The sequence below is a fragment of the Emys orbicularis genome, chromosome 10 (genome assembly GCF_028017835.1).
Source record: "Emys orbicularis isolate rEmyOrb1 chromosome 10, rEmyOrb1.hap1, whole genome shotgun sequence".
Taxonomy (NCBI): Eukaryota; Metazoa; Chordata; order Testudines; family Emydidae; genus Emys; species Emys orbicularis.
The window spans coordinates 78609940-78633507 of NC_088692.1; the positions used below are offsets into that span (position 1 = coordinate 78609940).

The following is a 23568-nucleotide window of genomic DNA, read 5'->3' on the forward strand; positions in this document are numbered from 1 at the left end:
TTGATAAGTATGTTTCACACACAAAAAATCAGAAAAAAATTCCCTCTTCAAATTTTTCAATTAAAAATCGAAAACTGACAATTTTTCATTTTTTTAACTGAAAAAATGTCAAACAAAAAATTAAAAATCCGTTTTTTATTTTAAAAGTTTCAACTGAAAAACTTTAGCCACTTCTAAAACAACCCCAAAAAACCAAAACACAACAACCTATGTAAGAAAACTGACTGAGGTTATGTTTGGTAACCCTCTATTCTTCACTTTTTCCCTCCCTTTCGCAGGACCTCCTTTGAGCCAGGCCATTAACCACTGGAACGCCTTTGCAAGCGTTGAGGTGGATTTTTCATCACTTGAAGTCTTTTTAAGTCAAGACTGGATGTCTTTCAAAACGCTATTCCCCTCCATTGCACATGTACAGCGGGCACCCATTTCAAGCACAGGTGTCACTAACAGAGACCATGCAGGGGATTAATAGATGCAGGGACCTGACACTTTTAAGTTTCCTTTCAACACAGACCCCTTTCATCAGGGGTTCATTGCCCTGCTTCCCTGAACCGTTATGCACTGTGGAACATAAAGTGCTGAATAAGAGAATGCATGTTCATAATCAAATTAATCCCTGGTAAAATTCCAATGACTTCAGTGGGTTTATACCAGTGGCATGACTTTAGCCTATAGCAGGGGTAGGCAACCTATGGCACGCGTGCCAAAGGCGGCACGCGAGCTGATTTTCAGTGGCACTCACACAGCCTGGGTCCTGGCCACCGGTCCGGGGGGCTCTGCATTTTAATTTAATTTTAAATGAAGCTTCTTAAACATTTTAAAAAACTCATTTACTTTACATACAACAATAGTTTAGTTATATAATATAGACTTATAGAAAGAGACCTTCTAAAAATGTTAAAATGTATGACTGGCATGAGAAACCTTAACTTAGAGTGAATAAATGAAGACTCAGCACACCACTTCTGAAAGGTTGCCGACCCCTGGCCTATAGCATCATACGAATTATGTGAATAGGAAGTTAAGTCTTGTTCTTAAGGTGTCTTCAAAGATTAATGCCAGCCAGATAGAGTGGGTTACATTCAAAGTGAAGGGCCATGATTAGCCTGGCCTATTATCTTCCCAATTTAAAACTAATCAGAAACTAATTTCACTTTCACAAACATCACCCTGTATGGGCAGGTCGGTGTATCAACCTTTGCTGATCTGGCTGATTTAATAGCTAGACCTGGGAATGACAAGTTGGTCATTTGTCCTCTCTGCTATTTCACTCACATTTCCCCCACCCCATCTCACACACAATTAAGTTATAATAAAAAGGATGTTGTTGGTTTATATCCTGCTGATTCAAAGCATCTGAGGCCTGAAAGGTAATACAGGGATTCTATAAATGATAATTTACTGGGATGGGATTTGCATTTTTTTTCCTTCCAGTGACAAGATTAGTTCCCATTATTAACAACGCAGCTACATTCCAGAACCCATCATGTGGCTGCATTTGCAATTATTTTTCAGGCTTGAGGCAGTTGAACCAAGGGGGAAGAAAAAGAAAAGCAGCCCGTTAATGATTTTCTGAAGGGTGACAGTGGCGTCCTGATTGACAGCAAAGCACAGTGATGGGGTTTGTTAATTAAAGCAGTATGATGACAATCAATTTCTCTCTCTCTCCCTTTCTCCTCTGTACAGAACAGTGAGCCCTGAACTTAAGTCTTATGCTTTGGGGGTGCTTTTCCTGCTGCTCCGTTTGCTAGGTACGTGCAGTGATTTTTTCTTTCTTCCCCCGCACCCTAAAAATGAACGGAATGTTTATATGTGCATCAAGGTGTGAGTGTCCATTGATTCCCCCCTTTGGATGTTGAATGCCTGTTCAATGCCGTCATTTATCAGTGGGGTCTGAACCCAGGAGATCCAAGCCCTTTCTCTGCAGTGGGGATGGAAAGGCCTCCAAGGGTCATGGCACATGCCTCTCCTGCCATTTCAGTCACGCTCATGTTGGAAATCGTGGTGTTGAGTGAGAAACCCTCCCTCCCAACTAGTTAATTCTCCACAGTCATTATTAACATGTCAGCAGCTTGTGAAATTACTTCTTTATTGTGCTGCTGACTTACAGGGATAAACAATTTCACACCACTTTGAGGATAGGAGCTTTGTTACTCCATTGGGTGGCAGCTGAGTCCTCCTGGTCTCTGGGGGAGGAAAACAAAAGGAAAAAAACCAGGCTGAACCTTTATGCTGTCTCCTGGCTTAATCTCCCATTAAAATACATTTGGTCAAACGGTTGGCTCAATGTATGTCTCTTCATGCCTGAATAAAAGAGAAAAGGTTATCTGTAATTGTTTTTTTCCCTTGTAACGGGATGACTGTAGGGGAGCGGGCTTAAAGGCACAGCCCCTGTTTCTCAGAACTTTGGACCAAATTCTGGCTGATCCATTGCTCTGGGTTCGGTCTCACTGATGTGTTCTGTTGGTATTCTACTCGTAGGTTTCTGCTGATTCAGTGGGACAGATTTCACTCTCACCCAGTAGGAGCTGAATAGTCCCTTATTCTATGAGTGCTCCCAGTGATTTCACTGAGCAAGGTACAAATCAATGAGAGTCAGAATCTGGCTCAATGTTAGTTTTTTTCAGTGTTGAGCCATCCACTGTGTGGTTGTAGTAGAAGGATTTTACCCCATACTATGACAGTGTGGTATAGACGCAAGTGCCACTATTCCAATGAAGCCCTTCAGGATTTGGCTACTCGTTTCTTCTCTACTAGGTGATTATTTACTTGTGCAGTTCATTGGCCTTCACGAGGGCAGCCTGTTTTCTTTCATAGAGAGGGGTTGAAAACCCTACAGTCCCATGTATCCCACTGAATGGTCTCTGAGTGCAAGGTCCTTACTTTGCATCAGAATTCTGGTGCCAAGTTTTTCTCCAGGAGCCAGTGAAATGCATGAGCATAAAGGCCCAATCCAGCTTCCACTGACGTCAATGGGAATCTTTCAGCACTGGTCAAAGGTCTGAAATGCACTCCCTCATCAAAAGCTAAATGCTTTGCTCAGAAAAGAAGAAAACACCACAAGCCTTTGGTGGCTGATCCAAATCCCACGGAAATCACTGGGAGTCTTCTGGTTGACTTGCTTGGACTTTGGATCAGGCCCTTAACACACGGAGTTTCCTTTTGCTGTCCATACTGCTTTAGGTTCTTGTCCTGTTCTCAGCTCTTGCAGGTTGAATGCAGAACCTGGCAGTTAAGCAAGGGAGGGAAGATGTTTTTTGATTTTGCATTCCAAATGTAAATGTATTTGCGATGGTAGTTACTAATTTTGTATTATTGTAGCTTATTATTATTGTTGTTTGAGAAGTCTGTATGTATAATTCTGTGAGGGCTAGGTTCTGCTACCAGTACTTGGGATAAGATAGAATCATTGAATATCAGGGTTGGAAGGGACCTCAGGAGGTCATCTAGTCCAACCCCCTGCTCAAAACAGGACCAATCCCCAGACAGATTTTTGCCCCAGCTCCCTAAATGGCCCTCTCAAGAATTGAGCTCACAACCCTGAGTTTAGCAGGCCAATGCTCAAACCACTGAGCTATCCCTCCACCCTTACTCCTACATTAGTTGCATCTTACTCTTCCATTAGTCCCCTTGACACTGCAGTAACTCTTTTTTGTAGCAAAACACATGCTGCCCTATCACAGCAGAATCCCTGAGGAATACGATAATACATCCAGGAGGATATCAGCTATGGGACTACACAAAGGATAAGGTACTACTCAGTGTGAGTGAAGATATCCAAAACTCGCCCTTAATAATTTGAGGTTTGAGGCTAGATTGATTTTTAAAAGCTTTTTCAGTTCACCTTTAAGCTTAGACTTAAAAAGCGACCAATATAGCTTCTTCTTGAACCAAAGGAGAGTATTAAATATCTGAGGTACGAGACCCGGAGGTGCAATCTGAGTTAATAGATTTTAGTAAGACAGAGGATGCTTCTTTAAACAGCTCTGCAGTTTCTGAACTAAAATATATATAGCAGCAATTTGTGCAACACTTTGTAATAAGAAGTAAAGCATGATTGAATCTCTTTAATATTCACTGTAATAACATGAAACATGACTGAATTCTCCTGATATCCTGCTGGATGTATTATCTTATTCCATAGGAATTCTGGTATGATAGAGCAGCATATTAATGTCTTGGAATAAAAGTGTTACCTTGGTTTCTTAGAAAAGAAACTAAAACAGTTCTGGTGGAGCCCCAATGGTACTGAAAGCTGAAGCTACTATATAAGAGGCTCTGATATGGAGATTCTTTTCCAAATACCATCTCACTTCTTCATATATGCTGTCATTGAAAGGACCTGAATCAAAAGTGCATATCTAAATACCCCAGTAGCAGGGGAAGTTCAGATCTGGATTGGAACTTTGCATCTAATCAGGCTTATCTAAAGGTGAAAAAACATTTGCAAATGGCACAAGTCAAACACGTCTGGTAATTCCATCCTGATTGCATTGGCAACTGTCAGCATTAACTATGCACGTCTGAAATGGCAAATAGATTTATGCATGACAATACGATCCTGGACATTTCCCTTCCCAGATGGTGTTTGCAGTTTGTCCCCAAAACATGCAGCTCAAGTGAATATCTGGCTACCAATGGAGTTTCTGATATTTTTGTTTTAAATCCAGCCTCCTAGCGTCATTCAGGGTGACACACTGAAAGTGCAAGGCGTGCCCATCGAGCCGGGCTTTGGAGGCCACAAAGCCTGCAGCCATAGACCTCCCTTAATTCCAAAGCACTCTAAACTTCAAGTCTAGTCTCGCTTGTTGGAAGTCTCTAGCTCAGGGGTCAGCAACGTTCGGCACGCGGCTCGCCAGGGTAAGCACCCTGGCGGGCCGGGCCAGGTCTATTTACCTGCTGACGCGGCAGGTTCGGCCGATCGCGGTCCCCACTGGCCGCGGTTCACCGTCCTGGGCCAATGGGGGCGGCGAGAAGCGGCGCGGGCGAGCGATGTGCTGGCCGCAGCTTCTCGCCACCCCCATTGGCCCAGGACGGCGAACCGCGGCCAGTGGGGGCCACGATTGGCCAAACCTGCCACGTCAGCAGGTAAATAAAACTGGCCCGGCCCACCAGGGTGCTTACCCTGGCGAGCCGCGTGCCGAACGTTGCCGACCCCTGATCTAGTTTTTACTCTTATTATGGCACTCTAGAGCAAGTTCAGCACTGGGAGTGTAAATTGGATTCCATTCTGCCTTGCGTATCATCAACACCATCTGTTAGCTTGGTTCTAGAGACACCCCAGCCAAATTTTCAGATCCCAGGTTGAGTTTGCGGTTGCCCGCACCTATTTAAAACGAAAATCACCTTGTAACTTGAAACCGACCCAGCTTCATCTGGAAAGCATTGAGAAAACAAATAGCGAGCTGTGCAGTGTCATTTCTCAGGGCATTACCACACTTTACATTTGAAGGGAATATCTTTTTGTTAGCCAGTTATCTATTTTTATTTACTGTTTTATATCCCTGGTGTTAATAACTGGTTAAAGGAAGTATTGAAAGCTGACATAGCCTGATAACTTCTGCATTTATTAGCCGATGTGAAAGATCAGACAAAAATCTGCAGAGTTCTAGTCATTAACAGAGTGAAGTAAAGAGGTTTCACATCCCAGAGGCAAAGGAGAAGGCAACCAATGTATTTGTATTCCTGCCATATATTGTCATACAGCAAAGAAATGGCATTCATGTCAAGCTAAGGAGCAGTGTCTCATTTAAGCCAAGAAATCCAAGGTTAATGATGAAACTTGATCTTTAATTCATCATCTCTCTGCCAGATAGTGCAGCCCATATGTCTCTCTGTCTAGATACGTATTTCTAGAGCTCCAGTCACCTCAGTATCTGGAAATGGGGTGTTATTGGCCAAATTCCAATAGGAGAAATTATGTTCTGCCAACCTAAAATTAGCTCTGTGGTTTTATTGGAGATGATATTCTTCTTCACTTCCTGTCCTAAACCCTAGCTGTGATGTTATTCCAGTTTTAAATAAATGTTGTTTTCCACCCCAAAAAATATCTTAGAGGTGAGTGAAATGATTCCTACTACATAGAGCATCCAGAACTTTCTTTTGATTGTTAAGGGCTCGGTATTTAGGTGCACACAAATGCCAATTTATGTGCTCAAAGGTGGGATTTAGATCTCCTCTTTTGGTGCCCACTGTTTGTAAAGCACTTGTGGATCTTGTCAGAATGAAAGATATTTATGTATTTGATGATATAAGACTGGAGACCCCTGCGTTATCCAAGCAGAAAGGGGAAATCAAAGATTGTATTGCTGTGTGGGTTTAATGAGACTTCGGGCGTTGCTTTAAGGTCGTGACCCTGTTATAAACCACTCGCAGCAGAGTTCAGCTGAGAAATGCTGATTTGCCCTTAACTGCAGTGATTCAAAGAGAGAGTTCTGCTGCGGTATTTCACTTTGTGGGATAATGACAGAATCACTTTCTTTCAGGTCCATTCCCCTGCACTTATTAGAGATCATTCTCCCTCTTCCTTAGATCCTGGATCTGGACACCCCCAAAACTTGGGGAAAGTTCAGATCTGGATCTGAACTCCACGGCTAATTTCAGGCTTTGTAATGGACTTCAGCAAAACCCTAGATGCGAACACAATGAACGTTTTGATCTTGATCCAGAGCCAAGTTTCATAGCTTAGGCCCCTCTCTGCTTCTTTATGAAACTGCTATGTTCAAACAGCAAATCAGAAGTGTAAGGACAAACTACTTAAAACTGAGTTGTGATGTTTGTGGGATAGTGAGCGATCACCTCCATAACCTTTGAACCCAGGCCAGTTCTTCAGGGGATCATGTGGGGTGACAATCCCCACCAGATGTGTTTAGTTTGCCTAGGAATTAGAGATCCTGAGAGAACCACAAGATTTGTTGGTGTCCATCAGCCTTCATAAAAAATCCCCTTTCCACTCACTATGGCTGAGTCCTGTCCCTTTACCCCAAGGGTCACTACAGCGTGATATGTCTCTTTTATTTTGACAGGTTTTATCCCACCACCCTTGATCTTTGGGGCTGGAATTGACTCAACATGTCTGTTCTGGAGCACGTTTTGTGGCGAGCAAGGAGCCTGCGTATTGTATGACAATGTCGTCTATAGATACCTGTATGTTAGCATTGCTATAGCCCTGAAATCTTTCGCATTCATCTTATACACAACCACCTGGCAGTGCTTGAGGAAAAACTATAAAAGATACATCAAGAACCATGAAGGCGGGCTCAGCACTAGTGAATTCTTTGCCTCCACTCTCACCCTAGACAATCTGGGGCGGGACTCTGTGCCCCAAAACCAATCACAGAGGACAAAATTTATCTATAACCTTGAAGATCACGAATGGTGTGAAAACATGGAGTCTGTTTTATAGTGACTAAGGATGGATGAACTCTATATTAATAATATATGGGTCCTTTTTAATTAAGAGAGAGAGAGAGAATAAAATTTAAAAAACAGGAAACTTTTGTCCTTTTCTCAAAAACCAGAGCCAAGGATTCAGAATAACAAAATCTTTAAATGGGATCATTTTTGAAATCCTGTCGGAGTGCTGGAGAGAACACAAAACCACTCCGGCTGGGTACCAGCCCCTGTGATGATGGTACAATCTTCCAGGATAGAATCACCTGCCAGGGCATTGGGAGCTGCAAACCCAGGGTTTTGTGGAAGACTTCATCAGATGGACATTCTTGGGCACCTGGTGAGAAGAAACAAGCAAATAACGGCAATTCCAGAATAAGCGTTCATGACACTGCATGCCATTAGGGATCGGTGCAGCCCTGTCACCTCTGCAATATGGGCTAAAGAGTTAGCCAGTCTGGGTGCTGCTCAAGTCCAATGCACTCTCTCAATGATGTCAAAGAGGGAACAGTGCTGGAATTATTAAACTACTTACACTCTGTCACCAGCCATGATTCCATGTTAGATACTTTGAATGCTGCCGTATACCCTCTAGCCAGCACACATTGATGGTCAAAGGCTCCACTGTCCTTCCAGCAGATCTCAGATTTTGGTTCTCTGTGAATGGCTGTGCTCAGATCTTTAAAACCCAGTAAAGTTCAAGTCATTTGCTTACACTTGCCAAATGTTCTGTCATTTTTTTTAAACTCCAAACATTTGCCTGTATAATCCTTTGAAGATTTTTTTAAACTACTTTCAAATCTATATTAACCCTTAAATCACCAACAATGTTCTATAGGGGGAATTTATTATACCAATTGCATTTTTTTTTTCAGTTTCTTTTCAATACGCCACAAAATCATGCGAGGGATTCAGCTAATCCAGTGCATTTTTTTTTTTTAGTCTGTATGCCTTCGTTCTGATGCACTGTCAAACCAATGAGGACATGCATTATTAAAAAGAGATTAAAAGAGAGAGTGGATGCTCTGTGTCTCTATGAAAATAATTATCAGTTGGAGAATTCTAGTATGATATAATAATTTACAGATTATTTTTTCATATGACGTATGACTCGGTGAATACATAGATGGAGAGACCATTTGTTTATATACTCTCCAGTTTTTAAATATATATTATGTGCAGTCGAAGATCAGGTGGGAGTGTTCCTTAAAATGTGTGTGTGGGTGTGTGTGAGAGAGAGAGAGAGAGAATACTGAACCCAGTCCTGCAACCCTTACTCAGACAATTTCTAGTCCCATTACTTTCAAGGAGACCACTCATGTGAGGATACGGTGCAGGATCTGACTTACTATGGGCCAAATGTTGCCCTTAGAGTTGCATTCAGGGCTCCCATAAAGGGGCAGAATTTTCAAAAGCACCCAGTTTTGGCCATTACTCACTTGTACCAGAGTTAGGGCAATACTGAGCACTTTTGAAAATCACGCCCAAATCGTATAGGAGACGCCCCCATGGATCCTGGGGAAGAACTGGCATTATCTTTTGAATTAGAGTCTTGTCCAATGCCCTTTGAAATCAAGGGGGGGGTCTTTCTATAGACTTCAGTGGACATTGGATCGGACTTTTCCTATATAATCTTTTTCCAGGGCATTCCTACTGTTAAGCAATAAAAAGTGGCTGTGTTTAATGAATTTTCTCCAAGCATAACTGAAACCAGCCATGTTTCCAATGGAGTAAATGTCAGTAGCATTTTAAGGGTTAGCATTGTTAATTCAAAACCTTGGGTTTTTGGTTTGTCTTTTAAAGCTGTTGCTAACCTGCAAACATTTAGAAGCCTAACCTGTCACAGGACGTAGCTCCCAGGGATCCCGGGCGTGGGTGAGCTTCCCAGAGTCACGTTCATTGCTGGCAATGGACACACCAAAATCCTCATCATGGAACAGTGAGGTTAACTTGCCCCTCGTGTTCAGTACCATTTTAGCAGACCTTGCTCTAATCGAGACAGGTGCTTAACAAGCAGGTGCTTGGGGCGGCCAAGGGAGAGGGGCGGCACCTGCGGCAATTCGGGGGTGGCAGGTCCCTCACTCCCTCTAGGAGCGAAGGACCTGCCACTGAACTGCCGCCGCCGATCGTGGCTTTTTTTTTTTTCCAATTGTCGCCGCTGATTGCGATCGCGGCTTTTTTTTTGCTTGGGGCGGCAGAAATGCGGGAGCCGGCCCTGAATCGAGAGAGTTAAAAGCTGGCAGCATAAGACCGCTTCCAGCTGACTTACTTGACTGGCGTGTTTTGTAATTTATGCACTGCATTAAATGTTCAGCAACCGTAAGGGCAAAGAACCCAGTATATCAAATAAACTGCACTGTGCCAAATACTCAACCAATATTGTAACTATCTATGTTTTTATTCTTGGCTTGGAGCCTTGTACAGAATCATTTGGTAAAGAGAGGAGTGGGAGGGTGGAAAAGGAGCATTATGCAGTGTCATTTGTATCTATTGGGTGGTAAATGATGCTTTTAAGCCACAATATTTAGATCAGTTTATTATATCCTGTCTGCTAAAATAGAGATACTGCATCCATAAGCCAGTGAATTAAACAAAGGGACAGGCTGCATAACTGTCTCATAAAATATGTATAATTGTCAAGTATAAGCCTTTGAAATCTTTCTGTACAGTTTTCCTTATTTTGAAAATTTATTGCTTATAGAATGCCGCCTTTTTCAGATGCTAGCTCAGAGTTTTATACTACGCACGCATCACAAACAACGTCTCAATGCCTGATTTCTTGAAAATCTATAAACCCTTTTGCCGTTTGGATTTTTTTTTCTCTAAAAATCCAGGGTGAATGAGAATAATATGCGGGCATGACGCAAAACAAACTGAAAGGCGTCCTAGAGCTGTGGTTTGTCAGTAATTGAATGTACAATCAAAAGCCCATCTGACCAGAGTTACGGAAAACAAGATTGCAAAGCACGAACTGTCGCTTCACTTGTTTGTTTGGGGGATTTTTTTTATTTTTACTTTTTTTTTTTTTAATCTTAATCTGATTTCTTGGTTGTGTATGGGACGCTCAGCCTGAGCTGGGTTGTTTTATTACTTTTGTACCTAATTATTTTGTATCTTGTGAAATCGTGATTTTCTGTTTCTTTCTTTTGATAACATTGCTTTTGAAAAGCTCTTTTTTTAGGAAGCATCAGATCCCAGTATCATCAAGGGCTTTATTCATAGAGTTTTGGTGCTGTCACAGGGGAAAGAGGTGTATCCATGCATGTAAAACAAAACATGAAACCAAATTCTCAGAGTGCCCCAGCTTTTTCTTTGCTTTGCTGAATTCAAAGTCCCAAGCCAGTTTTGCATGTTCCCTACTTTTAATTGTACAATCAGGGGTGAATAATCTCAACTCAGCCTCCTACACCCCAAAAATGGGTGCCACATAGCTTTAGGGGGTACTTAACTTCCTTTTTCAAGAATAACTTAACCGTGCAGGAGATGGAATTGGAAAGATTCTCTTCCTGAGAGGACAAAGCAGAGGCAAGCCCTAAGTTCTGAAGCTCAGATCCTACATTCCCCCAGGTTCAGGGCCTTTGGATTCAGGTTTTTTGTTGAGGTCTATCTCAGATTCAACAGTGCCCCCAAACCCTGTGCTTTGCTGGTGACAGCCTTCTCAGGAGATATTTTGGGAAATGCAGCATACCATTCGGAGCCTGATTCTCTTCTCACTCTCACAGATGTAAACCAGGAGTGGCTCCAATGAAATCGGTGTAGGGGGGATCCCAGTGTGAAAGTGGTACAAGTGAGAGCAGAATCAGGCCATTAGTACTTTGCACTTTGGGCTCTTTAAACGGCGTGGTGCATTTTGAGACCATCCCTTTATACTTGTGGAAATCATCTCTCAAAGTTCCTGCCCCACCCATTTGTGCGTCTCACCAGAGCAAAGAGCATTCTCGGGACGAGGAGACATCTTTCCATTCAAATTCCCGGCCTACCTTCCCCAGAAGGTTTTGGTTGCACGATGACATGATGGGGATTTTAAGTTCTCTTGAATTACCAAGCCAAACCTGCCCACTTCCCCCTGTTCAATACTCTCTGGAGAGCCCATGCATTCAAGGCATCAAATCTCAGCTCTCACATTACCGTTATCCTGTCTGAGCAGGATATGAGCCTTATGGGCGAGAGAAGGAATTCACTCCCAGGGAGTTGAACTCGCAATGCTTAAAAATGAAATGATGGGGTGAGAAGACATTTGAAGAGGGATTTAAGAATATCCAAATAGCTAGGGCATGTAAAAAAAATCTTTTAAGAAAATCTTTAGACAATCTTTATAGTCTCCCTTCAAAATGCAGTATGTCATCCCCAGTTATTTTTCATTAACTAAAGGGATGCTAAGGGCTGTGCATCTTACCCACACCTTTCTGCATCAGCCAACTGTGCTTTCTCCCAGGGTGCACAGTGTCTTGGGAGGGAAAGCAGACTCAATTTAGCAATCAGCAGTCTCATTCCACAACAGACCCAGAGGCAACCCCAAGGCTACCAACACTGTGAGTTGTGAAACTTTACCAGGAGCCAGAGTCTGTTGCTGCTGCTGTTCAAGAATATTTCTCACAGCTGGACATGTTGGGCTCAGCACTTCCCTGTGATTCAGATGATCTAGATGCGTTATTTGTTTTGTTTTTGTCAAAGGGAGTGGGGAAAATTGGTGTTAAAAGTTCTTAGGCATAAACCTCATAGGACTGAACCTTTTTTTTATGGGGGGGGGTTCTTTGTTCAGAGAGGTTTCCAAACAAATTCCCACTCTGCCTTTAAAGCCAGCTATCCACATATATCCCTCCTTAATGTCACATGAGCCATCTTTAGAGATATAAGGCTTCTAAATCAGACACACACATTCTCGCTCTCTAGCTGTGATTAATGTGTGCAAAGTTCACACCATTTCTTTGTGCCTGGGGCCCTGGAAAAGCACCTCCTAAGTATAAGCAAGAAAGGTCATGATTCTGAGCTGCTTTGACCTTTCAGAGAGCAAGAGAGAACTGGCAAAGGCCCCTGCGCTCTTCTCCTTGTCTAAAGCAAAGTTCACTTGCTCCCATGTTACCTTCTCTTGTCATGACTCACCATTCCACTAAGCGGGGTTCCAATCCTGGAAGGTTGTGGCACTCTCCGTTTTCTGTGACTTAGCAGTTTCAATCCCCTGCGGCATGTCCTTGCTTAGAGATAGCCAAAATACACTTCTTGTAAAGGAGCATGCAGACTGAAGGGAAGAGGGCCAGTGATTGTTACTTGGTATAAGCCCAGCTTGGTGTGATCTTATGATGGATCAGACCGACTCTAGAAGGGAAGAAATGACAATGAGAGGGCATTGTGGCTGGGTTTTTAAAGGTCCCTAAGAGAATTAGGCACCCAACTTCAGCTGGCCTTCAATGGGATTTGGGCATCTAACTGTCTTAGCCCCATTTCAAAGCCTCAGCCTTTAGGCATCTCTTCCAGGCTGTCCACTGGGCTCTTTCACCAGCCTGAATTTCACACCAGTAATTTTGCAAAGGACTGTTAAAGTTCCTTTGCCTAGGTGGTGCCTTTCCCCCCCACTTAATGATGCCAAATGCAAATAATGAAATTCAGTCCTATCAAGACAATAATCTCTATTCAAAGACATTAACACTGTCATTTACATTGGCTTGAGAGACCAGAACATCTCATTTGGTTTCGGCCCATCAGCTACACTAAAAACATGACCCATTTTTTCTTGCTTTTACACATTAAATCTGTCATTCCTTATAAGCTGTAAATGACATTTTTCCATTATTCCACTGACTTTTCCAGCAAATGCAAGTCTTAACTCAATTGCTTCACTAGAACATACTCTCTCGACAGTTTTTAGATAGTGGGTATTTTTCTTTTAACTCGTGTTGCCTAGTAAAATCTTTGGCTCTGATCTTGTTCCCCGAATTCAATGGGGCAGGGGCAAGCTCTGTGTAATTATGAGCAAAATAGTCATGTTCTTTTCCTTGGAATGAGTAAAAATATATATTATCCTTGTGCTTAAAGAACAGAGAGAAAATTATGAACAAAAGCCGCCAATTGTCAAGTGGGCGGGAGCAGACAGTCACAGTCTGATGTGAGGAGTCCCCATAAAAAAGGAAAATACCAGTTATATTCCAACAATTTCAAGTGCAACAATTTTTAGAGCGATTCTCCATGAAGTGGATGCCACCGCTGGCAATAAGCAATAAGAAACACGACAGGAAAAGCTGGGCAAATACTTTATTAGCAGAATTTCCATTTCCAACCCCCCTTTGTGAATTGTCAGTGAATAGCTTTAAAACTTCTCTAATTTATTTGCCAAAAAAATTCTGCATATAATCCTTCGCCTGTAGATTGATTGTGAACCACTTATTAAGAATATTTGATACTTGGCCTGGATTGGTTAATTTTGATTGGCCATATAAGTCAGGCAGGATGTTTCTGTTTCCAAACCAGATGAATGTAATTTTAGAATCAGGTTTTTGGTGCATCTATTCATGATTAGGAGGCCAGGGTTAGATCCTTCGCTGGTATAAATGAGCATAGCTCTATTGAAATTAGGACAATTAATACCAGCTGAGGATCTGACTCTAAAAATTCACTGTTCAGGTACATGAATAGCTGCTTAAATTTCTCAGGTTCTGAGAACATTTCTGCCAGTTAGTCCCTTCATTAGAATAATCACAGAGAGCAACCACAAAAGGGTCATGAACACTGGCAAAGCAAACTGGTACCAAAAGTTAAGTATTTGTGGAAATTTGTTTGCATTGTTTGTACAGCTATAATATCAGGCACAACAGACTCGTAGAAGTCAGCATCGTGAAAGGCCTAACATGTCATAGGCCATCTACCTAACCAGGTTGTCAATCAGCAGGACAACAAAGAGTTATCTTTCCTCTGCCCAAACTTTTTTGCCCTTCAAAATGCTTATCCTTCCTACAGAGTAGTCTCACACAAACATTGATGCATTTACCGTTGTCAACCCACATCTCAGTGTTGTCTTTTGGGGTCCTCGTGACTCTTGCTAACACAAACTCGAATAAAGATGCAACCCTTCTCCCCCAGTCCGTGACGCCTTCTGCCAGACCTGAACGCTCTAAGGCATCTGGTGGCTCCCTGACATTTCCACTTGCTGAAGAGTTCTAGCCATTGTGTCTTATTCCTTAGTGCATGAAAGCAGTTCCCATCATCCACACCTGGAAAGCATCTGTCCTAGATCAGAGCTCAACAGGGAAGTCCAGTGGCCCTGGGACAAGATCACTTTTGCTTGAAAATGCTATCTCTTGTTTCTCTTTGGTGCAATGCCCAACTGGCTGGGGGAGAAGAACTGTGACCTTTTAAAACCCATAGTGCCTACCATTGAAATGGAACGCTGTGTTGTTTTGCATTGTATTATACGTGATTACCATGTAAATAAAGTATCAGAAATTTGGTGTTCATTAGATTTTTGATGCAACCCACAACAACAATATTTCTTCCTCTGCTATATGGGTTTAAAAACCATTCCAGACCTGGGAATGTTTGTGGCTGTGTAAGCTAGAAATGCATCAAAGGCATTCAATCGGAAAGCAATGTTATTGGGGATCTGATTTCTCTTTCATTGTTTTCTTTATGCAGGGGGTTAATGGTGGGGAAAGTTTGCCAGGCCAGTGTGACCTCATTACTCTCCTCATCCCCTGAGATCTTTCAGTTGTAGTTCCAGCTGAATAGAGTGGGAGCATTAAGCTCAGAGCGGGTTGGGAAACAAGCTTCCCTGATCCGACTCAGGCAGCTAGTCCCTCCGGGGCTGTAGCAAACATTGCAGGCTGTTAAGCAAATCGGAACTTTAGAGACTTTTATTCCCGGCCTCCATTCTCTCCTCCTTATCTTTTGCTCCGTAAAACTAGAGGGCACAAAGTGCTAGTGTGTTAAGATGCAGAAGACCTGCCACCTGCCCCAGTCAGCATCATGTTTGCCCTTCTAGAGAACTTCCAAATCCTGACGGAATCTTGTTTTAATTTTTTTCCCATTCTTAGAAAGTTCATGTCTTCTCTGGCAAAACTTTGATGCCACTTCTCTTGGGTATGAGACCTTCCTTGGGTGATATCCCCAAGTGCATGAGATCTTCTATTAGCTAAAAATGGCTAAAATCATTCTGGGGTGTGTTATCAGGAGTGTCATATGTAAGCCAGGGAACTAATTGTCCTGCTCTACTTCACACTGGTGAGGCCTCAGCTGGAGTACTGTGTCCGGTTCTTGGTGCCACACTTTAGGAAAGATGTTGACAAATTGGAGAGAGTCCAGAGGAGAACAACACAAATGATAAAAGGTTTAGAAAACCTGACCTCTGAGGAAAGGTTAAAAAAACTGGGCATGTTTGGTCTTGAGAAAAGAAGACCGAGGGGCGATTTGATAAGTTTTAAAATATGTTAAGGGCTGTTATTAAGAGGATGGTGATCAATTGTACTCCGTGTTCACTGGATGTATGGGCTTAATCTGCACCAAGGAAGATTTAGGGTAGATATTAGGAAAAGCTTTCTAACTATCAGGGTTGTTAAGCTCTGGAATAGGCTGCTAAGGGAGGTTGTGGAATTCCCATCATTGGAGACTTTTAAGAAAAAGTTGGACAAACGCCTATCAGGGATGGTCTAGGTTTACTTGGTCCTGCCTCAACACAGGGAGCTGGACTTGATGACCTCTCGAGGTTCCTTCCAGCCCTACATTTCTATGATTCTGTCAGGCAAGTGCTAGCCATGCCCATGAGACACTTCCATGTGTAGGTCATCCTGTTGAACATGCAAGACGATCCCACCTAGGTTGCTTTGCCTGTGCCTATGAAACTCTTCCACAGAGGTCGCCCTGCTGCACATACAAGATGGCTGAATGGAAGTTACTGTGCTTATGAACATGCAAGCCTTCCACATACTTCTCTCTGCCCACTTAGAACCCCCTGTATATGCCACCCTGCCTTAGCGTGCAAGAACGTCTCTGCATAGGCTGATGCCACATCTGTTTCCAAGAGGTCATATCACAAGTGACCTGCAGCTTCCTGCCCTGGAACCTTGATGAGCTGATTTGCCCCCACCTTGGGCTGTATGTTACTCCATTGCTATTGTGCCAGAGGGGAGGGATTCTTTTAAAAAGTCTTTGAAATGTGCTGTCTGGACTACTTCTGATTTTGAGGGTTTTTTAGCAGCACTTCTGAAATAAATCCCAACCTGGTTTGGAAAAGGAAATATTTCGCTGTACCATTGATTTGGAGGGTGCGGGGGGAGGGGGAGAGAGAAGAAAGAAAAAGAAACTACATGCTCGGTATATTTTGAGTACTGCATTCTGTATTTTTGCAGCTTCTATTTTCGAGATGAGCCGTTTAGAAATGTGTGATGTGAAATACATACTGTAAGTTTGCTGTAAATTATATTAAAAACACTATTTTCATTCTTCTTCTGCCTCACTGGGTGATCTCCTTGGCATTCCTCTTATTTGGTTCTTGGCTAGCTGGGCTGTCAGGGTACCTCTGCCAGAGAGCTCCCAGCCCCAGCAACGGAGCTTTTAAGGTCTTAGATATTTCTATGTTAACCCCCACTGAATCACCCATCTCTCTCTCTCATACACACGTGTGCACACATGCAGCCCCCCACCCACCCACCCACACACACCAGAGGTACAAGTGGGTGGGAGTCCAGGTCCATTTGAAGGGTCATGGGGAAAGAGGAGAGGTCTGGAAAGTCCTGAGGAGGGATTGGGCAGAGGTGTATTGGAGGGACACAAGGAAGATTGTAGCAAGGGCCTATTGAAAGGAGGAAGAGGCAGTTGGGTTCTAGTGGAAGGTTTTATGGAAGAAGGGAACTGGGGCCTACTGGAAGTTTGCAGGAAGAGTGAACTAGAGCTTACTGGAGTGTGATGGAGAGTGAGGAGGTTCACAGGTGGTGGGAGATGGACATTTAAGGGGTCTGGGTGGGAGGGGCAAGATTGCTGGCTCAGCTAATTAAACTATCTCAATTATTCAGCTTTTCATTCATGTCAGTTCAGCTAATGAGAAGCGAAGTCTTTCCTCATGCTAGAAACAAATCAAAGTGACGACATGGGCTGAGCCCTGCAAAGCATCATGGGAGAGTCACACTGGATCCCTCAGATACTCTTCCTCTAACTTCTGCGCAGTGCATCCCTTTTCATTTCCAGCAAGGGGTCTTTCCTGAGAGAGGGGAAGGAAGGTAAGTTTGGTCCAATTGCCCCTGGGGGCTCAAGTTAATGGGACTGGGGAGCCAGGAGGGTGACTCCACACTTGTACCATTTATTGTTGTCTAGTGAACTAGGCAATTCCTTCCTTGTTATTAGACACGGTGGGAGCTGTGTCATGGAGCCAAGCAATGCTACACAAACTAGGACAGGATGTGGTGTGAGACGCTTATATCCTATTAGTGACAAAGAGTGAATGGTAACAGCTAGGGATGGGCAAACATTTGGCATCAATTCTTAGCCAATGAAAAATGCCTGTTTAAACATTATGACACTGTTTGTGTAAAAAAATCTAAATTTTCCAGTTTTTGACAAAATGATGCAAATAAGAAATGTTCATTTTAGTTCATCTGCAATGGAATGATTGTTTTTAAGTGGTTTGGTTTGGTTTCTTTTTTGTTTTCTCTCCCTTCTGCCCTTTTCCGGTGAGGAAAAGGTTAAAAAAAACCAAATCAACAAAGACTGAAAGCCAGAATATTTCGGTTTCTGTTCCATTCAGTTTGAATCAAAACATTTTTATTGGAATTGATTCCCCCCCCCCAAAAGAAACCCCCCTGAAAATGTGGGGGGTGAGGGGAGGAATGTTAAATGAAATTAAATTTTGTTTTGTTTTGTTCAAAAACATTTCTTGGAAAGCATTACCATTTTTTTTATCAGATCTAGTAACTACCCCTACTTCAATCTGATTTGGACACCTGGGCTAGCATCGGAGCTATTGTGTAAGACGCTACCCACTTTTCGTTGCCCATAGGTGGTCCGGCCCTGAGTGGTACATCCCACCCCAAAAGCAGCATATCCCACACTGCAGTGTCTCTCCGTTACCGTGCTGGGGCGCTGATTCAGTACTAAGCATGCTGCATCTCTCCCTTTAGCTTTTTAAGCCCCTGTTTTGGGCATTCTAGACCCAGCACGGTGCTGTCTCTGCAACTGAAACTAGCTAACTGTATTTACTGACGTGCTTTGTTTTGGATGCAGATTATTAACCTTTGTCACTGGAAGATATTACACCTGGTCAAGTTAATGGTTTGAGACTAGAAGATTAATGTGCTGGGTCTCAGGCCTCCCTAATTAGCAGCTGTGTGCCATATGTGAGGTCCTCTCCCACAAATGAGACACATTACCAGTGTAAATAGCCCATTGAAGTTAATTCCCTCCCTCTCTTCTAGTCCTCCTTGGTGTATCTCTTTACTGTCATCCCCAATCTCCCCTTGTCCTGATCCAAGCTTTGTTGTTGTTGTTATTAATAATCATGTTTTTCATAGGAATACGTAAGGCCCAACCAAGAATGGGGCCCAACTGTGCTAGGAGCTGCACAAAGAGGAGCAGAAAGACCCTGCCCCAAAGAGCTTCCAAGGGAAATAGGCCAGATCAGGGTGGGGGAAGGGGTAGAACACACAAGCAGAGTGAACAATGGAAAGGCAGCGAACAGCATGTTAGTTCCACGATTTTTGGGGGTGGGGGCAGATAGGAGGCGATCAGCAAACTGGAAAGAAAATGGAAGAGAAGTGGATGAGGAGGATAGGGCAAGGGGGAAGAGGGGCTATGGAGTGAAGCGAGGTGAAGAGATTATGAGGAGGGGGAGGGCAGAAGCAAACAGCCAATGAGGTCAGGCAGAGAAAGTCCAGTAAAAACTGTAGGAAACTGTCTGAATGTCCACAGGTCCTTGCTTTGGCTGCTTCTGCTCCGACCATCCGAGAGCCTCTGGCCAATTCCTCCTTGCAGTTTCTCCCCAAGATCACTGTAATGCTGCCTTCACTGATTCAAGAGCATGAGTGCCAACCTCAGGGCAGACTGTTGGGAAGCGGGGCACAAAGCCCAAATTGGTTGTGAGTTCTATACTTAGATTTTACCAGCCAATTATCGAGTGTAAACCCCTCAGACACTTTAACAGCCTTAACACAGAGTCCCAGACTCCCAGTCAGTTCCCCTTGGGTGCTCCATCTATGTCACCACCCAGGTAAGCATGCCTTTTTGATAGATGGGCCATTATACCAAGAATCACAGCAATATTCAGGTTACCCCCACTCCCAAAGGACCAGTCACTTACTCCAGGTCAATTGCACCTTAGATCTCACACCAAAGACACTGCTTGTAGCCAATCCTATGATAAACTATATGAAGATTTATTAAATAGGAAAAGGAAACGAGTTATTTACAAGGTTAAAGCAGGTCGACATATATACACAAATGAGTTACAACCTTAAGTTTCAAAAGGTAATAGAAGATTCTCTAATAAGCAAGCTCTATATGTCCTTCAGGGCTAACCCAGGCTAAGCAGCTGGGGATCTCTTGCTTATGCCTAAAAATACTTACCCCTCTCCCCCAGCCCAAGCAGCATAGAAATAATCAGTTCCTTCTTGTTCAGGATATTATTCCCTCTGGCCATATGCTCTGAGCAGCAAGTTCAGTTGGTGGGAGGAGTCCAGTTGCATGACTCATCTTCGCAGGAAGGAGAGCAGAACAACCAAAGTCTTTTGTCCTGTTGTAGACGGCACGTAGGAAAATTCCAGTTGCAACCTCCCACAATAGTCTGTCTGGTGTCTATAGACCAGGGATCGGCAACCTTTGGCACACGGCCCATCAGGGAAATCCGCCGGCAGTCCGGGACAGTTTGTTTACTTGCAGTGTCCGCAGGTTTGGCTGATCGCAGCTCCCACTGGTCGCAGTTCACCATTCCAGGCCAGTGGGGCTGTGCCACTTTCCGCAGCCCCCATTGGCCTGGAGCGGCGAACCGCGGCCAGTGGGAGCTGCAATCGGCCGAACCTGCAGACGCTGCAGATAAACAAACCGGCCCAGCCCACCAGCGGATTTCCCTGACAGGCCGCATACCAAAGGTTGCCGATCCCTGCTATAGACTATTCCTTTTGTTGAAGATCAGCCCCTCACACTAATTAATGTCTCTCCCCTCTCTAGTGGTTTTCACTGTCACTAGGGCTGGCAGTACAATCTCTCGAATATTACCTTACAGTATGGGATACAAATGTGATAAGTGAGATTAATGCAGGCAGCAACTCACACACATTTAATAAAGGCTAAGCGCTAAACACATTCTTATCATTCTAATGCCTGTTTTAACAATACTAGCACACAGGTGAACCAGCCTGACTCCAGCTGTGTATTTGTCAGTGTTCAGTTGAGATATGGGGACCTTGGCATGAGCTGGCACCTGGTCTGCCAGCATCACCACCACATAGCTGGTGAGAGAGGAGAGGCACCACTGTGCCCTAGTGACTCCAGAACAGGGTTTCTCAAATGGCGGCCAGTAAGTCCCTCGGCCCGCGCCGCTTCCAGCAGCTCCCAATGGCCTGGCGCAGCGATCCGCGGCCAGTGGGAGCCGCGATCGGCCGGACCTGCGGACGGGGCAGGTAAACAAACCGGCCCGGCCCGCCAGGGGCTTTCCCTACACAAGCAGCGACCCCTGTTTGAGAAACCCTGCTCCAGAGTGTGTGTGGGGATTCTCTACTGCACAGTCTGGGTCTGGTGCAGGGGGTTCTCAAGGGAGGGCTGGCCCCAGCTAAGCCACATTTTATCCCCTTTCTCCCAGTGCAAAAGTAACGTGAAATAGCCCCAAAATACACACAATGTGTCTTCAGCAACCAGCCCAGCAGAAACTGTTGGATCTGCACAGAGCTTGACAATCCTCCTAAAATGTAGTTTCTTTACTACAGGGGAGCAGAGCTGGGCAAATGCCATGAAATGTTTGCTGGGAATATTCATTCCAATGTTAAAAAGAATTTGCTTTGCCTGTGTTTATGCCCCTGTTGTGTTTTCTTCCTGTGCATATTCTAAGGGGTGAGTTGATTGACAGGAATGTTCATGCAAACAGCAGGTTACAAGCCAGTACTGTACTGGAGAATATTTTCACAAAGCAAATTTTGAAATCAGAGCCATGAGCATTTGCAATAGAAACCTGATTCTAAGAGTTTGGCTCAGCCAGTCAGGGAACAGAAATATACCACATTATCTACTTGGCCAATCAAAACTAACCACTCCAGCTCAGATTTCAGATCTCACAGTAAACTGCTGACAGGTGGTCAACAGACCAAAAATAGCAAATAATTTTAAATAACAAATTCAGAAAAATAGGAAAGATGTGAATGATTCGCTCCTCTCTGAAGGGATGGGCTGGTCCTCTGAGTAGAAAAGAACTCACTTAGATCAGCTATACTGTCCATGTAGGCATTAGCAGCCCCCTACCATCTTACTCAGAGGAAACAAGAAGAGCAAGTGATGGGGAGTTGGAGGGGAGCAAAGGGAAGGATGAGGCCAGTGGAGGTAAGGAAGGTAGGAGAAGGGAATTGGGGCCAGGGAAGTTGGGAAGGGAAATGTAGTGTCCTGGGAGCTTTCCCTTCCAACTCCTCTCCAGCACATTGTAACAAGCAAAGCAGAGACATGAACCTTGAAAATCCATCCTGGTTCTATTCCGAGCCTTGCATATGTTACCCACTGGAGACTGTATGTTACATGTCCCCTTCTGCAGGCTGGAGACACCCCAGTTTCCATGGTCCGCGGCCCCAAGCAGCCAACCAGGCTGACTGCCCTATGGCTGGGCTCCTTTCCCTTTGGCGGAAAATTTAGAATTTTTTAATTTTTGTCCCTAATTGGAACAAAACCAAATTTCAAAACATCAAAATCCTCCACAAAACAGAACAATCTTGCTCTGTCTGTTACACCCCTACTTAACGAGCTTTGGTCTTTATCTCAAGCTGTCACAGCTCATGCTTTTAGCTTTTAAGGCCTTTGGTTAAATCTCTGGTGTGTCCATCAAGATGGCATCCATCACACAGGGTTTAGTCAATGCTGGGTGGACGCCTATGCAGTGCAGATATAATTGACACACCTCATGGTTATGTACAAAATAGGTGCTTTGATTAATGCATGCCACGTATCCTAATACCCAACAGAAGTGATGAGTGATTTTGAGGGGATGGGAGAAGACCCTCCTCCCCCTTGAGTTTGGAAGTGAGAGCAAGACTATTGGGGTGAAGAGTGGAAGAGCCTGATTCTCCCCTCTCTTACACAGCTGTAAGCCAGGAGCAGCTAAAGGAACGTCCTTGGGGTCACACTGGTGTCAGTGAGAGAAGGTTTAGCCAGGCCCGCCACCTCTTCTGTGGGCTGAGTGAGAAGCATTTGTTTCTTTGCCCCTTTCTCTAGTTTCTCTTCCCTCCTATGTTTATCCATTGTAACAAATATCGGTCAGGAATGAGCATGAATTTGTGCCTTGTCAGACAGTTAACTCATCACTCCTGCTTGTTATAAAAGATTCTGCTACCAGACTCTAACCAGGCACTTTCAGCATGCAGGTCTATCAGAAAGCCAGGTTAGCTTTGCCTTTGTGAGCACTGGTATAATGCAGTCTTCTCACATAGTAAATCCAAGGGAGTCTCATCACCATAAGAAAGGAATTATCCCTTTAAAGGCAGCTGACCCTGCCCATTGATAGCTCTGACATTCACTCTTAACACGATCTACCGCCCAGCTCTTTAGGGAGAGATCCTGGATCAGAATGTTAATAGAGTGGAATAAAATCAGGTGGGTGCTTTCGGCAGACTGGAAACTCAAAGATTTCAGCTATGGCTCTTAAACAGCAGGTGTGTTCGAGACAGACAGGCTTTTACTAGTATTCCCCTTCTGTCAGATAAGGATATTGAGCCCTGGTCTACACTACAGACTTACTTCAGCATAACTATGGCGCTCAGAGGTGTGAATAATCCACAGCCCTGAGCGACGTAAGTTACACCGACCTAAGCACCACCATAGACAGTGCTACCTCAGCGGGAGAGCTTCTGCCTCTCACAGAGGTGGATTATCTACATTGACAGGAGAGCTCTCTCCCATCGGCATAAAGCATCTTCATTAAAGTATACAGTAGGGTGACCAGATAGCAAGCTCCCCAAATCAGCTCCAGCCCGATGCCATTCAACTCTTCCTTATCCATTGCCCCCAAAT

At 43.9% G+C, this 23568-nt stretch overlaps 1 protein-coding gene across 1 annotated transcript in view; it reads left to right on the plus strand.

Annotated features, from left to right (window-relative positions):
• The window catches only part of SLCO3A1 (solute carrier organic anion transporter family member 3A1), a 208540-nt gene extending 201135 nt beyond the window's left edge, over positions 1–7405 (plus strand). The window contains exons 9-10 of the mRNA XM_065412462.1: positions 1687–1751; positions 7026–7405. Coding sequence (XP_065268534.1) covers positions 1687–1751; positions 7026–7405 — 445 coding nt within the window. The remainder of the gene's footprint in view (positions 1–1686; positions 1752–7025) is intronic.
• Positions 7406–23568: the final 16163 nt, after the last annotated feature.